Source organism: Arachis stenosperma, chromosome 6 (genome assembly GCF_014773155.1).
Source record: "Arachis stenosperma cultivar V10309 chromosome 6, arast.V10309.gnm1.PFL2, whole genome shotgun sequence".
NCBI lineage: Eukaryota > Viridiplantae > Streptophyta > Magnoliopsida > Fabales > Fabaceae > Arachis > Arachis stenosperma.
The window spans coordinates 26,477,924-26,495,528 of record NC_080382.1 but is presented as its reverse complement, the minus strand read 5'-3'; the positions used below and the strand labels follow the sequence as shown (position 1 = coordinate 26,495,528).

The 17,605-nt window shown below is 35.5% G+C and overlaps 1 protein-coding gene and 1 pseudogene across 2 annotated transcripts; one reads left to right on the top strand and one right to left on the bottom strand.

Annotated features, from left to right (window-relative positions):
* Positions 1-4,650: 4,650 nt before the first annotated feature.
* LOC130935464 (pentatricopeptide repeat-containing protein At1g79490, mitochondrial-like) lies at positions 4,651-11,370 on the top strand. 2 transcript variants are annotated; one of them, XM_057865221.1, is made up of 3 exons: positions 4,651-5,023; positions 7,033-7,182; positions 8,048-11,370. In XM_057865221.1, exon 3 carries the CDS (start codon positions 8,115-8,117, stop codon positions 10,587-10,589), a length of 2,475 nt encoding a protein of 824 aa, XP_057721204.1. In that variant the 5' UTR covers positions 4,651-5,023; positions 7,033-7,182; positions 8,048-8,114; the 3' UTR covers positions 10,590-11,370. The 2 variants fall into 2 exon arrangements, with proteins under 2 accessions (XP_057721204.1, XP_057721203.1); XM_057865220.1 differs by having other exon boundaries at positions 6,930-7,182.
* Positions 11,371-11,562: 192 nt separating this feature from the next.
* On the bottom strand, positions 11,563-15,797 carry LOC130933923 (beta-glucosidase 11-like; annotated as a pseudogene).
* Between the last annotated feature and the right edge of the window lie 1,808 nt (positions 15,798-17,605).

The following is a 17,605-nucleotide window of genomic DNA, read 5'->3' as shown; positions in this document are numbered from 1 at the left end:
GATAATTCAAAGGAGATCAAATGGGAGGTTGTCATATGTAAGGGGACTAAACTACTGAAGTACAGAGGATGAATATAGATATACTTAATGGATTCTTCATCAACGACTTGCTTAAAGGCATAGGTTACCCTTTGATTTCTAACTTTTACTGGCTATAGTCTGGGATGGATATGGATGGTGGTTGAGGCTTATGAGGTTTGATTTGGATATTGTAGGCATGTATGAAGCTGCTGTGAAGAATAGGAATAGAATTGAATTACACATTAAACACCAAGTTAGTGAGCCAATGATTGTAGAAGATGTTGAGCAAGAAGATCAGACCCAACATGTTAAAAAGCCCAAAGCGAATCTGGCCCAAGCTTAGTTGGTCTTGCTGCCAATCTTGAAACAAACAACCAAAATCTTTCAGACTTCTAATATCTTCTCCCAACCTTCACAAACACCTTCTTAACCACCTGAATGTAATTATCTAAACCCATCTCAGCAGTCAAATTCTGCAGAATTTACTGCATCCAAAATTAAGCCAGCAGCTTCTAACACCACTAAATTTCATAATTTTGGTTCTGATGCTACATTACCCTAAGGTCCCAACCACAACTCATTTGGTTCTATTAACGGCAGTCTCCTACTCTACAGCAACTAACTATATTATCACATTGTTATCTCCTTGTAAATAGCTTTATCTTGTTGCATATCAGTTTACTTAGTTCCTTAATTATAGCTCTTGTATAGTTTTGACCGCATGTATATCTCCTATTTTGTTGTGTTCTGGTGCAATACCAGGGCTGTATAAATTCTAATAACATTAATGAGAAATGCAACATTTCCAAACTTAAGATGGTATCAGAGCTCTATTGGCTAACCTCTAACAGATCCAAACAACATGACGTTGAATAATCTTCTTCTCTCTGCATCAAACAATTCTACCTCAATGAATTTTCTCATCCTTCCTATTAAACTCAACCATGAAAATTACTACCTGTGGCGCAAAACAATGCTTCCTGCTCTTGAAACTTTTGATCTTGACTCATTAATTCACCAAGACACAATCCCTCCCACCCACATAACCCCTGCACCAATGACTGAAAACCTTCCCCCACACTTGTTCCAAACCCTGCGCATGTACATGGAAGAAACAAAACAAACTTGTTCTCCTTTGGCTTCATTCACACATCTCAGAGAATGTTCTTGCTTATGTCATCGCCTGTGAAATCTCTCGCAGCACTTGGATTGCTCTAGAGGATTTATTTGATGCTCAATCAAATGCTAGGGCTGATTATCTCAAAACCTCTCTTCAAGATTTGCAGAAGGGATCATTAACCATGATTGATTATATTGCACAAAAGAGAAAGCTAGCCGATTCCATTGCTGAATGTGGCTACATAGTTCAAGAACAGGACGTGAAGAATTTCATCTTTAAAGGTCTTGACTCGTCCTATAATAATTTTTGAACCTCCTATGGTCTGCTCCAATTTCCTCTCCCTCTCACCAAATTTATTGCAACCCTTTTGCGTGAAGAGACTACTCTGGGTCATTCCCACTCTGGCCTTCTTCCTATACTCTCCCCATCTGCCAATATTGCTCAGTCCTTCTCATCTCTAAATCTCAATCCTAACTCTCAACCTCAGCTTTCTCAATCTGCCACCACTCCTCCGAGATTGTTTTGCTAGATTTGTGAAAAACTGGGGCATATTGGAAGGGACTGCTACAACCGTGGCAACTTCAACTTGTATCCCTCTCGCAACAAGCCTCGTAGCAACAACAATAGGCGTAACAATAACAACTCCTCTAACCACAACTTTCGCAACACCAGCAACTACCACAACAACAAGAAACCAGAAGCCCTATTTGCATCTCCCTCCAGCATAGTTGATCCGGATTGGTTTCTTGACTCGGGGGCAAGTCACCACGTCACTAGCCAAGCTCAAAATCTATCCAGCTATGCCGACTATGATGGCAATGACTCCCTCATATTAGGGAATGGTATGTCTCTTCCCATTAGTCATTTTGAGTCTTGTATTTTGCCTGCTTTCCCTTCCCTCTAAAACTGTCTAATGTCCTTGTCGTGTCCCGCATTACAAAGAATCTTCTTAGCATTTTCCAGTTGACCAAAGAAAATGACATATTTGTTGAATTCCATCCTGACCATTGTATTGTTAAGACCCCATAGGGTCAAACCCTTCTCACAGGTCACGTGATTAATGGGCTATACCGTCTCCCCATCACTTCCTCTTTGTTTCCTTAACTTGGAGAAAAGACATCATTAGAAGGGTTGTCAATTTGGCAAGAGCCACAGAACCCCTCTCCAAGTTTGTCATGTTGCTAATGCAAAGAATTTGAATTAATTTATTCTGATGTTTGGTCATCTCCTACTCTCTCTAATTCTGTTTGTCGATACTTTGTTCTCTTTCTAGATGATCATACAAAATACTTATGGATTTACTTTTTATCGGCCAAATCACACATATTCTCTATCTTTGAGAAATTCAAAAAGATGATCGAAACACAATTTGACACTAAAATCAAACAACTACAAACTGATTGGGGAGGTGAATATAGGAATGTGTCTATATTTGTTGAAAATTTGGGAATAATTCATCGTGTCTCATGCCCACACACTCAGGCCCAAAATAGTGCTTGTATAGCTTTGACCGCATGTATATCTCCTATTTTATTGTGTTCTGGTGTAATACCAAGGCTTTATAAATTCTAATCACATCAATGAAAAATGCAACCTTTCCAAACTTAATAGGTTCTGATGCAACAACATCTAGACAGAAACTGCAAGGCCAGGTAACAGCAGCAACAGAGCATGGTGCACCTGGTGATGCTTTAGATGAAGAGGCTGCCATGAAACAAAAGATGATTTGGGAGGAGACATTAGAGGAGGTAGACATTGAGGCAGCAGCAAATGAGGTTTGTTTGAAAAAATTAGCAACTAAGCAACCAATAAATAGTTTAATCATTTTAAAATATGGCTTCTTAAATCTTGGCATTTTTTATAAGTCATTGTGGATAAGTTAACACCAATGTCATCTCCAATTATACCTCCACCAATTAGGTCATTGACTGCATCTGTTGTCAGGCCTACCGCCTCTAAAAAAAGTATACCAAAAAATATTTCAGGAGACTTCCTCCTTCACAACTATCTCCGTTTAACCCAAGTAGATGGCCACTTTCAAGGTTCAAACCACCAACTACACCAACTTCTTCAAATGGCAACAACAATAGGGTTCAAGTGGCAGTAGCAACTCTACTCCAACACCTAGATAGCTATTGTGCATATCCATCTAGTTTATGTAGATTTGATATCGTGAAAGAGATATATAAACTTTTTTCTTATGAGTATTTTGTAATTTCGGGTGTTGTTAACTTTGCACAACCTATTTCATGTTTTGGTATAGGTTTTGTTTCTTTTGATTGCATATGTACTCTTTAAATTGTGACAATCATGTTTTGGTTTATATTTATGAAATGTTGGGTAACACCATAGTTGTCAGAACTGAATTGGTGATCGAACCGGTCAGACTACTGAGTCATTAGGTTATTGGTTTAATTGATGAGTCACTGGTTAAACTGATTGACTCGGTCCTATATAAATAAAAAATAGTAAAAAATTTAAAATATACATATTTTCACTAATATTTTAAGAATATCTAGCTATTCTAAAATAATTGGAACATGAACAATAAGCATTTTGTTAATTTTACTATATCATAAATATTTTTATTTTGTTTTTATATTAAAATAACTATTATTTTCAAATTTTAATAATTTATTAATTAATTTATATCTATTATACTATTATATACTACAAGTATTTATTAAAAAATAATATTAATAAATATTATATAATTATAAAAAGAAAAAAAAAGTGAATTTATTTTTATTGTTAAATAAAAATATAATTAATTTAAAAATGAGTAAATTTATAATTAAAATTAAAATAAAATAAATAGAAGTAAACTATTTGATTTTATATATATATATATATATATATATATATATATATATATATTATAATTTGAATATATAATATTAAGAAGCATTGTATTAGTAGCTTATCGGCAAGAAAAGAACTCTTTTTCCTGAATACAGGGGTTTGATCCCCCATGTCATGCATTTCTTGAAATTTTAGATTTTAAGTGGTTCGGTTAAATCGGTCAAATTTGACTGGTTCTCACCAATTTATCTCGAGTTTGACCGATTTGTTTTGGTTTGATTTTTTGTATGGTCCAAATATTGGATCGGACTAATATTAAGTTTGGTTTATTAGTTTTTTGATCGAATTGATCGGTTCGGTCCGATTTTAATAACTATGGATAACACTGTCCTATTCAATGTATTACTTTTTCTGAGTAAATTTCTACTTGTGTGTTATTGTGGTTAAAATCAAGGTTCTGAAAATTGGTTGGTCGAACCAATTAAACCGTGCACCGTTACAAAAAACGAATCGGTTAAATGCAAAAACCGTAAATTTTAAAAATCGCAATTGAATCGTTGAACCGGCTGGGAACCGGTCGCTCAAACCGAACCGTGATTCGGCCGGTTTTTTGAATTGGGAAGCAAACGACGCCGTTTCATTGATTCTGAATCAATGAACCTAACTCCTCCACTACTCGTCTACTCCATTAGTCCAGTCTCCACAGCTCTAACCTCCAGAACCAGAACGCGCTAGCCTCTCTCTGTCTCTCACACTCAATCCACAGCTCCTGGTCCTCCCTTACTTCCGTCCAGCCACCGCCTGCTATCGCCGTCGTCGGAACGTCCAGCTTCGAAGAGCCACCGCCTGCTTCCTCACTTCCCCTTCATCGCGCAGCAGCCGTCGCAACCTTCCTTCCTCTCCATCGCGCAGCCACCGGGCGAACGTGTAAGCCTCAGTCGCGCAGTCACTGTCCGTCGGCGCCAGCTCTGTTCCACTGCAGTCACTGCCTGTTCGAAGGCCGTTCGAAGCCCATTCGAAGGTGAAACTTGTCGTGGTGTCTTCCTCTTGCATGCTCTGTTCAAGGTTTTTAGCTTCTAGGTAATTTTTTTAACTATAATTGAATAATTTGTTGTTACTGTGAAGTTCTGTGAATTGTGAACCGTGAACTGTGAGCTATGTTTATGATTTAGAATTTTGATTTTTCCGTGAACTGTGAACTGAACTGGGAACTTTGTTGAATGATTGTTGAATAATTATGAATAATTCTTGTTAGTTAAGTTGTGAATTTTGTTGTTGTAACTTGTTACTAGGTTGAATTATTATCGAATAATTTTGACTTATGAGATTATTGGGTTGGAGTGATTTGCTGTGGGTTCTTGTGAACCTGTGATTTTGTACTTGTTAATTCGTTAAATAGTTGTTGTGATTCTTGCCATTGAGATTATTGGGTTGTTTTGCACTTCTCACATTGTTAATTTGCTAAATTGTTGCTGTTATTGTGATTCTTCATTCTTGAGATTGAAATTGTCTTTGTTTTTTGTTATTGGGTTGCTGGATTTTCTATTTGGATTTTGTACTTGTTGGTTCGTTAAATTGTTGTGATTCTTGAAAGTTGAAATTGAGATTATTGGGTTGCTTTGTTCTTATCAAATTGTTAATTTGCTAAATTATTGGTGTTATTGTGATTCTTGAGATTGAGATTGTCTTTATTTTTTGTTATTGGATTGCTGAATTTTCTATTCGGATTTTTTGTAATAATAATTGTTGAAACATTGATTAATTGTTGGTTCTAAACCTTGTTGATTGCTTGAAGCATGATTAATTTTTGAAGCATTGATTGATTAATTGATTAGGGTAGGGTTGTGTTGTGTGGTTCCAAGATGAATATGATTGTTTTGCACTTTTGCTTTGCGATGCTTGCTGGTTGTTATTTGATCTCACCGCATTTCAGCATTTGATCAATGAAATGTTTTGCAAACATTCAGTTTTTGGTTTGCATTTCCATATATTGACTTGGATTTATACCTTACTAAAAGTTGTCCAATGGAATAAGTCAAGCTGATCTCATGAAAATTCCAAATGACTAATAACATTGAATGACAAACTTGGATCAATTGGATGTTGGCATTTTATGTTTGGCTAGTTGTTTTTGTTATTTGACTTTTGAGTTTGTATTTGAATGAGATCATAACATTATAGTTTATGTAGTATTTTTAATTTGGATGATATTTTAAAGTTTATGTTAGAATATAATTATGTTTTAACATGTTTATCGATATTTTATTTATTATTTTATTATAAAACGGTTTTTTCGGTTCAACCACGGTCAAAACGGTTGAACCTATGAACCAGTGAACCAGTAACTAGAGCGGTTCGATGATCGGTTCGGTTTTCAGAACCTTGGTTAAATTACAGGCTACATTTGTCTAATCACGACACAGTCATGGTTATTTTTGTTAATAATTCTAAACGTACGTGGATACTTTTGACAAAACCTTCGACGTTAAAATTATCAAAAAACCTAAACTCTACTTCTAAGAAATGCAGAACTGCTTTAAGATAAATGTGTGATGCCAAAGACCTTGTTATAAATTGCCTAGGAATCCATCCAAAACAAAAGACACATAATGATGCAAAAAGCTTCTTTGTTACAAATTGTGTGTCGATCTATTCATAAACCTACAACTAATTATTTATTGTTAGCAACATATTGCACCCTAAACCAAAATTCTAGAAACCGAACTGATCATCGAACTACTTTAGTTATTGGTTCATTGGTTTACAGATTCAACTGATTCGACCGTGTATATCATGTCTTTATATGAATTATATCCAAGAAAAAATAGTGTCATGTCATATGTTTTGTCCATATAGTATCCATACTTGGTTGATTTTAACTCTTTTAATTATAGTTTTTATTCCAATATATGTTTGGCGTATGTTCTCATCCGGAAAAAGCATTCCTCTAACAATTATGAAATTTGATTTTGTGTTTTATATACAGGTAATTGTTTCAATATTTTTTTAAAATTAGAGAATAAACTATTTTTTCTTACGCGTCTCATTGTCTCCGTCGCTGTCACCGCCGCCGCCGCCGCCGCCTGAAGCTTGTGTTTCTTCAATCTTCAACTGCTGCTCTGGTGCTGAGTCTGCGACGACGCCACTCGGCTTCGGTTTCAGCTCTCCTGCTTCCGCTCTTGCCAGTCGCCACCGCTGCGTTTGCCGTTCTGCTTCTGCTGCTTTTTCTGTGCGAATTTGTGAGTATACTCTGTTCTTCTGTGTGAATCTGTGTTCTTGCATATTCAGTTAGAAGAAGCTTTAATGCTGTTACCTTCAATGGAGCTGGTTCTGTTGTTTTTCTTTTGTTTCTTGACCTATGAGCAGTGTTATTGTTTCTTGTTCTTGCTTGCTATGCTCGCTTTGCTTTTGATCATAACTTTATGTCTATAGGGGGGAAATGCGGCTTTGTGATTTTTGTGCTAATTCATGTGATGTTCAGCTTGATTGGATGGTTAACATTGCTGAGAAATGCAAAGGGAAAAAGTGTGGGATTTTGGAATCTGAAAATCATTTTGGAACTTCCTTAGATAATGAATTGTTAATTTTACTCAATATTATGTTTGCGAGTCTGGTGTGATTTCATGGACTGGGGCTTCTAACTTCATTTAGATTCTTCTGTTGGCTTATTCCAATGTTCTAGTTACGAAAACAGAAACAAAATCTGAGTAGAGTAATTCTGATGTATATATTTTATAAATGAAAGGGTTCATAACAATATGATTTTGCAATACTTTGTGACTTGCTACCCTTTTTTTCCTAAAAGAAAAAAGTTCTCTCTTAAATTTCTTGGACCACAAAATTGGTTTTAATTTGCTTATGATTCAATTTTATATAATCCAATCCATGCATAGCCCTTTATTGATCATTGCATTGGTGTTCTTGCTGCCTCTGCTATAAGTTGAATTTTGCAAATCGTTAGTGTTTTGGCTGCTAATTTTTGTTGATGCTCAATTCCTATTAACCTGTACTTGCTCTAAACTATTTTTAGTTGCACTGTCGTTGTTCTTCTGCATCACTTTTTATTTGTTTTCTCTTCCAGTTAAATTCTTACTTTCCTTACAGGCTACTATTGTTGGACCTGAAATGAACTGGGGAACCTGTTGAAGATTTTTTTGAAGAAGATTATTCAATGATTCGTCACCGCAGATTGCTCTCTTCCACTACAAATCTTTGCAAACTCACCCACAATTTCTCTGTCCCTCGCTCCTTTATTTCCCCGGTACCTTTTAAGCAAAAGTTAATATCTTTTACCTCTATAACCGCATTCACTTCAGTTCGGAGAATCGCAGGTTTCTGCAGAGATTTGAACTTTGTTGAGCAGCTTAGTTCAATCAGATGCTACTGCCATAATGGTGGTGGGCATAAGGAATGGACTGAGGAAATTGAGTACTTGGATGAATCGGGTAGTATCCTTTACAAGGGGAAGGGTATAAGGTCCGTGGAGCCTGGGATTGATGATCATGTGATGGTGGGTGAGGTCAAGAAGCCCTTTGTAAATGCTGCGGCTGTGGCGAAAATAGTTGAGGTTGGGAAGAGGTGGAAATGGGGGCCAGAGTTGGAGACACAATTGGGCAAGCTCCAGTTTGTGCCTAACATGACTCACATTGTTCAATCCTTGAAGATCACTAGTGATAGTGATGCATGTTTGAGTTTGTTTAGGTGGGCGAAGCGGCAACCTTGGTATTCATCTAGTGATGAGTGTTATGTTATCTTGTTTGATTCTCTTAACCAGCGTAGGGACTTTGATGGAATACAATCATTGTTTGATGAGATGGTTGGTGATTCTACCAGTACTGGAGCTTCCTTGTCTGTTTCATGTAATCGGGTGATTCAATATTTGGCCAATGCTGAGAAGTTGGAGGTCTCATTTTGCTGCTTTAAGAAGATACAGGAGGCCGGTGGTGAGATTGATACCGAAACATACAATTCCCTTATTACTTTGTTTTTGGGTAAAGGTTTGCCTTATAAGGCATTTGAGATATACGAGAGCATGGAAAAGGCCAGTTGTTCATTGAATAATTCAACTTACGAATTGATGATCCCAAACTTGGCAAAGTCAGGCCGTCTGGATGCTGCTTTCAAACTCTTCCAAGAAATGAAAGGAAGAGGTTTCCGGCCAGGCCTAAGCATCTTTTTGTCACTTGTTGATTCAATGGGGAAGGCTGGGAGATTAGACAGTGCAATGAAGGCTTACACAGAGATGCGAGGTTATGGGTACAAGCCACCACCTACTATATTTGTTTCTCTAATTGAATCTTATGTGAAGTCTGGAAAGTTAGAAACTGCTCTTAAGCTTTGGGATGAGATGAAGAAAAGAGGGTACAGGCCTAACTTTGGGTTATACACTTTGATCATTGAATCCCATGCGAAATCAGGGAAGCTTGACATTGCTCTGTCTGCATTTTCAGACATGGAAAAAGCGGGCTTTCTGCCGACTCCATCTACATATACTTGTCTATTGGAAATGCATGCTGCGTCTGGACAAATAGATCATGCAATGAGGCTGTACACTTCAATGACAAATGCTGGTTTGAGGCCTCCTCTGAGCACATACACTGTTCTTTTGACTCTACTTGCTAATAAGAAGCTGGTGGATGTGGCTGCCAAAATCCTACTTGAAATGAAGGCCATGGGATATTTAGTGGATGTCACAGCTAGTGATGTTTTGATGGTTTATATCAAGGAAGGCTCAGTTGATCTTGCTTTGAGGTGGCTGCGTTTCATGGGCTCATCCGGGATTAGAACCAATAATTTTATAATCAGGCAATTGTTCGAGTCGTGCATGAAGAATGGATTATATGAATCAGCCAAGCCTCTTCTTGAAACGTATGTAAACTCAGCTGCAAAAGTTGACTTGATACTCTACACGTCCATTCTAGCTTATCTAGTTAGGTGTCAGGAAGAGCAGAATGAGAGACACTTGATGTCTATCCTTAGCGCTACGAAGCATAAGGCGCATGTTTTCATGTGCGGACTTTTCTGTGGCCCAGAGCAGAGGGGACAACCGGTGTTATCTTTTGTCAGGGAATTCTTTCAAAGTATTGATTATGAATTGGAGGAAGGCGCAGCAAGGTACTTTGTGAATGTTCTTCTCAATTACCTAGTTCTAATGGGGCAGACAAACCGAGCTCGATGTGTTTGGAAGGTTGCATATGAGAACAAGCTTTTCCCAAAGGCTATAGTTTTTGATCAGCACATCGCCTGGTCCCTTGATGTTAGAAACTTGTCTGTTGGAGCAGCTCTTATAGCAGTAGTGCACACTCTTCACAGGTTTAGGAAGCGCATGCTCTATTACGGTATTGTACCAAGACGGATTAAGCTGGTGACAGGGCCCACTTTAAAGATCGTGATTGCGCAGATGTTGAGCTCTGTAGAGTCTCCATTTGAGGTCAGTAAGGTGGTTCTTAGGGCCACAGGAGATTCAGTCATGGAGTGGTTTAAGAAACCGATAGTTCAGCAGTTTCTTCTGAATGAAATTCCATCTAGGGCTGATATCCTGATGCACAGGCTTAACATACTTTTTCCCAGTTCAGCACCTGAAATTAGGTCTTTATCCCCACCTAAACCTCTCATTTCTGGCAGGGAGTATAAGCAATCTTCGTAGCCATCGGATAGTAACAGGTACTTCATTTTTAATTGTAAGTCAAAGGGTTACTGAGTAGTGCAAATGCTTCTGTGTGTTTAGAAAGCCAGTGCCATGAACAGTTAGGTAGGTAATATTAAAGAATTTGGAATAAAATTTTTCCCATGACATGCATATTAGATTATTTCGTTTCAAATTTTCAATTAGTTCCACTGTATGAGTGGTGCTTGAAGTTAAATGGACAAAAGCGAATTATGACTGCATAGGACAGGACGAAAAAGATGACATGTATTAAGTACGTAGAGAAAGTGGAAAATAACGTCTTAAAAGCTAGTTGTTAAGAGGAAGAACCACTCTTCTTAATACAACATCAAACATTTCATACTACCCCATGTAGGACTTTGGACACCGCATAATACCCAAGTTCCTAACATGTTTGTCCTCCAAAGAGTTGAGGACTTCAATGCAATTTACTACATGGATACAGATTTTGTTGGTGTTAACTAGAGGAGCTATTTTTTGGAAGTGTTAAACTAACTATGAATAGCTCTTCTGCTAGACATGCTGAACATGTTGTTTGTTATGGTGCTGCTTCACATGCAATGTAGATGAAGAGCTTTGTTTGTACTGCTGGAATAGTTTTGCTACAATAGAAAGACTTCTTTTAAGCTTTTTCAAACATATTTAGGCATCACTCTAGATTCATGGAGCTATTTAGTCATGCTTATATATACTTTCTATGACAAATAGCTTCATAAGTTTCTTTCTGCAAAATGAAAATCGGATGAGAGACATATCCTTCATTCTTTCTTCAATTAAGAGACATGATCATAACTTTCTAGGTAACATATAATATATCATCTCATGTTGACTAATAAATTGGATTAATTTACACCATGAATTATGTCACTTTACTATTCTTTGGCAAAGTGCCAAGTTATTACCATAGCACAAATTCGTATCAATTAGATTTTAACAAGTCCTTATTACATTATTAAATGGCATCATGTAATGAGGAATTCTTTTCAATTTGCATGGCCACCATTGGATCCATAGTTCTGTTGAGGGAGTACCATACAAAAGAGAGCTTAGGTTGTCTCCTCAAAGTGGGGTCCTTCAAATTAATGTAATAAAGGCCATAAGTGAATTCATATCCACTTAATAATTCGAACACATCAATGAACGGCCATACAAAATAGCCTCTTATGTCATGTCCATTCCTTTCAACATCACAAAAAAATATAATTATAAATTGAATTAGCAAAGGTTCAATAAATTTTTATGGAGAAAAAAAGAAAAGTGCTAAAGATGAAAATGGAAGTACTACCTTAGCATATCAAGTATACTTCCAATGTATTCTTTTAAGTATTTTATCCTCGGCCAGTCTTCCAATGATGAATTTCTACGTGTTTGTTCCAAAAGATAATGATCATATCCTTTCATTCTATGATTGGTTTGTTTGACAAAAGAATTGGAAGCTTTTTAGATGTTGATGTCATCTACTTGACACAATAATCAATCGAAATTTAATCATAATCATACATGTGTAATTCATTTTGAATGTGTATTTTGTATTTCAATACATATCTTATGCTAATTGATTTCTTAGCTAATTTTTTGTGTATACAGTAACAGTTGAATTTCAAAAGAAGTCAATGTATTTTGTTATCAAATTTATATTGTGTTGGAGAGACAAGATAAACAGAAGCAAACCATTTTCTTGAATGTAAATTGGAAATTTTCCATAAATACTCTTCAATGAGTCAAGCAACCCTTGTAAAGTCCATGGAATGATTGGAATCTAAACCGTACCAACCAACAAGTTAGTGTTAAACATCACCCATGCATAAATTAAAATATTAAAAAATAAAATTTATTTAAGTTTCAACGCTACGATTACCTCATCAGATGTTTCGTTTGTGGTATAAGCTACATCCAAAAATAACATATATAATTAGATTTTTTTTACTCAATTAAATAAATAGATGATAACTTAAGTAAATAGAATATGGTATAAACCTTCCTATAAGTTCCACAGTCATATCTGCTACATAATCTCTATCTTTTATACATAGACTTCTAGGATTGTCCTTAACATAAAATGAAACATAAAAATTATGAGTAAATGGTTAAATTAGTCTCTAAAAAATTATTCATTCTATAAATTGGTCTCCGAAAGATTTTTTTAGTCAAATTCATCTTTTAAAGATTTTAAATTAGTCATGTTAGTCCTTGCATCACTTTGTTTGTTGATGGTGTCAAAATTTACTAATATAACGTGTAAAATGACACTCCAATATACACCTAGGAGTCTTAATTGACTATTAACATGATTAATTTATGAAATTAGATCAAGTCAACTCCAAATTAGGAAATTCCAATGCTTCAAGTTTTCTCTTCAATTAAGTTTTGATTTGATCTAATTTCATAAAATAATCATGTTAATAGTCAATTAAGACTCTTAGATGTATGTTAGGATGTTACTTAATGTGTTACATTAACAAATTTTGACACTATCAACAAAGTGACAAAAAGACTAAGATGATTAATTTAAAATTTTTAAAGGACGAATTTGATTAAAAAAAATCTTTCGAAAACCAATTTAAAGAATGAGTAATTTTTTAAGGACTAATTTGATCATTTACGCAAATTTATTCCTAGGAAGTCAATTGAGCCTTTCACCAAATTTGATTCACTTTTCGTGAATACTGGAAGCCTTGAACCAACATTCTTTTTCATGGTGTCAGGGTAATCCCAAAAAATAAAGGGATTCAAAAACCTACAACCATAAAAAACACACACAACCCAATTGAATAATATTGTAAAGAGAAATTATTATATTATAATTAATATCATACTTACCACCCATGATAGAAGGCTCAGTCCTCTGAGCAGCAGTTATATCTTCACTTGTATTTGTTAGAGGAACAAAACCAAAAGTAAGGAGATTAAACCCAATTAATCCATGTTGCTTGTCCTGCATGAATCATATCTTGTTTTACAATAAATTACTCAAATTTACAAAGGACAACGCTCACATGAAAATGTCATTGTAAACTTTTAGATGCTTAATCAAACATATTTTGCCAAATATATCAAATCATCTAATAGTCTACAATGCTATTTTCATGTGAAAATGTTATCATAAGAGTATCTACCATTTATAAATGTCATCATCAAAGCAGATATGATACGGATTCACAATTAAGGTCTAACTCGACTTTGTAATATACACGACCCAAAATTTTTTATTCTTGTCAAATTTGGGTTAAAAATTTTTAACCTCGTGCACTTTTTGGGTTAAAATAGGTTTTAATTTTAAAATTTTACTAAAATTATTCTATCTTTAATAATTCTTATTACAAGTAATACACTATCAATTTTAATTAATTTTAATTATATAATACTTAAATGCATGGGTAATTATTATGGTGTATATCTAATATAGACATATAGTTATAAATATAATTGTCATAAAATGATTTTTTTTTAAATTTAAGTTAATAAAAAAACACATAAATAATTATACTTCTAATAGAGAGAGTAATAATAGTAAACGTTATTTACGTGGTAGTTGTTCCTATACAATCTTGCAACTGATGCATGAGCTAATAACATATTATGTGTTGCTAAGTATGGTTCATTTGAAGAAGCTCCTTAGAGCAATTAAATATAGAAGAAGGAGAACAATGTTGAGGTGGTAAGTATCCCATATCATAGCCACCTTTTACAAAAGCATTTCCTTCATTCACTGTTGTCTAATGTTTGACTCTGTCAGTCTGTCTCCAAATTCTCTCAAAACACACATCCGCATATGTCGTGAAGTCTCTTCTACAAGAATATGCACGCACAAAATAACATGTTAATAATATCATCTTTCTTTAATTTTTAGGCTTTATTACATTGATTTGAAGGACCCGAGGAGACAACCTAAGCACTCTTCTGTAGGGTACTCTAACTTCCTCAACAACAGAACTATGGACCCAGTGGTGGCCATGCAAATTGAAAAAAATTCCTCATTAAATGATGCCATTTAATAATGTAATAAGGACTTGTTAAAATCTAATTGATACGAATTTGTGCTATGGTAATAACTTGGTACTTTGCCAAAGAATAGTAAAGTGACAATTCATGGTGTAAATTCATGGAATTTATTAGTCAACATGAGATATATATTATATATTACCTAGAAAGTTATGATCATGTCTCGTAATTGAAGAAAAAAATGAAGGATATGTCTCTTTTCCGATTTTCATTTTTGCAGAAAGAAATTTATGGAGCTATTTGTCATAGAAAGTATATATAAACAGGATTAAATAGCTTCATAAATTTAGAGTTGTTAGTTAATATTATTTTTATTGACTCTAATTTCTTACTAATTCAATTAGTAAGTTGATTATGACTTATGGATTGAGATTAATTAGGTCTATTTAACTTTTTTCCGATATTAGAGATAACGAAATATGATTAGCACTTGGTAATTGTTGTATTATGATTAATGACTAGGATAAAAACCTTGATTCTCAATCTTTGCCATGAATGTTTCTTTAGTTATTGTTATCTTTATTTGTTTGTTTTATTTTATTGTCTTTTAAATTCTTGTCCTCTTATCCGCAAACCCCCTTGAACCTCATAACCAATACTTGAGCACTCGATTCTAATTCCTAGTGAGAACGACTCGGGAGTAATACTCTCGGTTATTTTTATTGGGTTTGCATTCGTGGCAACTAAAATTAAACTTTGATGGAGAATTCATTGCTGGTTTAGACTATGCTTGCAACGAAGTAACCTCTTTATTGAAAAATTCTAGACCGGCATAAATTCTTTCTTTATTGAGAAATTCTAGACTGGCATAAATTCTTTCTATCACTCCACGGACCTTATACCCTTACCCTTGTAAAGAATACTACCCGATTCATCCAAGTACTCAATTTCCTCAGTCCATTCCTTATGCCCACCACCATTATGGCAGTAGCATCTGATTGAACTAAGCTGCTCAACAAAGTTCAAATTTCTGCAAAAATCTGTGATTCTCTGAACTGAAGTGAATGCGGTTATAAAGGTAAAAGATATTAACTTTTGTTTAAAAGGTACTGGGGAAATAAAGGAGCGAGGGACAGAGAAATTGTGGGTGAGTTTGCAAAGATTTTTAGTTGGAAGAGAGCAATCTGCGGTGACAAATAATTGAATAATCTTCTTCAAAATAATCTTCCACAGTTCCCAGTTCATTTCAGGTTCAACAATAGTAGCCTATAAGGAAAGTAAGAATTTAACAAGAAGAGAAAACAAATAAAAAGTGATGCAGAAGAACAACGACAGTTCAACTAAAAATAGTTTAGAGCAAGTAGAGGTTTATAGGAATTGAGCATCAACAAAAATTAGCAACCAAAACACAATAGCAATTTGCAAAATTCAACTTACAGCAGAGGCAGCAAGAACACCAATGCAATTATCAATAAAGGGCTATGCATGGATTGGATTATATCAAATTGAATCATAATCAAATTAAAACCAATTTTGTGGTCCAAAAAATTTAAGAGATAACTTTTTTCTTTTAGGAAAAAAAGGGTGGCAAGTCACAAAGTATTGCAGGAATTCCACACTTCTTCCTTTTGCATTTCTCAGCAATGTTAACAATCCAATCAAGCTGAACATCACATGAATTAGCACAAAAATCACAAAGTCGGATTTTTTCCCTTTTAGATATAAATTTATGATCAAAGGCCAAGGGAGCATAGCAAGCAAGAACAAGGAACAATAACGATGCTCACAGGTCCAGAAACAAAAGAAAAATAACAGAATCAGCTCCATTAAAGGTAACAACATTAAAGCTTCTTCTAACTGAATATGTAAGAGTAACAATAAAACACTGCAAGCTACCAAATCTACCAACATCTTTTAAAGCTTCACCAGATCAAACCCATAGATTCACACAGAAGAATAGAGTGTACTCACAAATTCGCACCGAAAAAGCAGCAGAAGCAAAATGGTGAACGCAGCGGTGGCGACTGGTAAGAGCGGAAGCAAGAGAGCTGGCACCAAAGCTGAGTGGCGTCGTCGCAGACTCACAGCACCAGAGCAGCAGTTAAAGATTGAAGAAACACGAGCATCAGGCAGCGGCAGCAGCGACGGAGACAATGAGACGTCGGCAGAGAGAAAACCCAATAGAAGCACTCTAAATTGGCAGCTGGCAGCTAGAAGTGGAGAGGCTCAGGCGGTGGCAGCGAACAGATAATAGAGAGGTGTGAAGTGATCCAGAATCCGTTGAGCATAATGGAACTTTGTTTTTTGGTGGTAGAAATTAGAATAGGAGAAAAGGACAAATAAGTTTCTGACCTTTTGTCTTGTAGACATTTAAGTCTTTGAAGATTGAAAAATACATATACGTTCCTGACCTTCTCAAAATCAGGACATTTAGATCCCTCCGTTACATTGAGCTTTTAAGACCTAACGGAGATGTCTGATGTGAACTCCATTCTGCTGACGTGGCCGTTACGGTGTGTCATGTGGAGGTGCGAAATAGTTAAGGGACAAAATAGTCCCTCACACCAAAAGTAACACCGTTCGATAGCCCTAGTCCTACAAAAAGGTGAACAAAAATGGGGTCTCTAAAGTTGTTCATGGCCGCTGATGGTGTATGCTCGAGTTCAAGGAGAAGTGAAGGAGGAAGAAGACAGAAACTGTCCGTAACAAGTTCGGGAACATTTGCATTGCATGCCAGAGATGAGAAAGATGGGGACATCTCCTCGAAGTGCTTTTATGGAGTTTATGCAATCATGTTCATGTCAAAAACTAACAAAAACCTCTGACAAAGTCTTCTTTGGGTGTCCATTCTATAAGGTAAGTAAAGAAATTTGTTGGTTGTGCACAATTCTTCACCTGAAATACTATATGATTTTTGAACTGTGGTACGCCGTGTAGGTAAGAGAACCGCATTGCTCATTTTTCTGGTTTGATGAACACATTGTGAGACTCGAGAACTCTGATACAAGGACCTTGGGAGAGAAGGATATAGAAATTGTTGAAGAGCATCACAG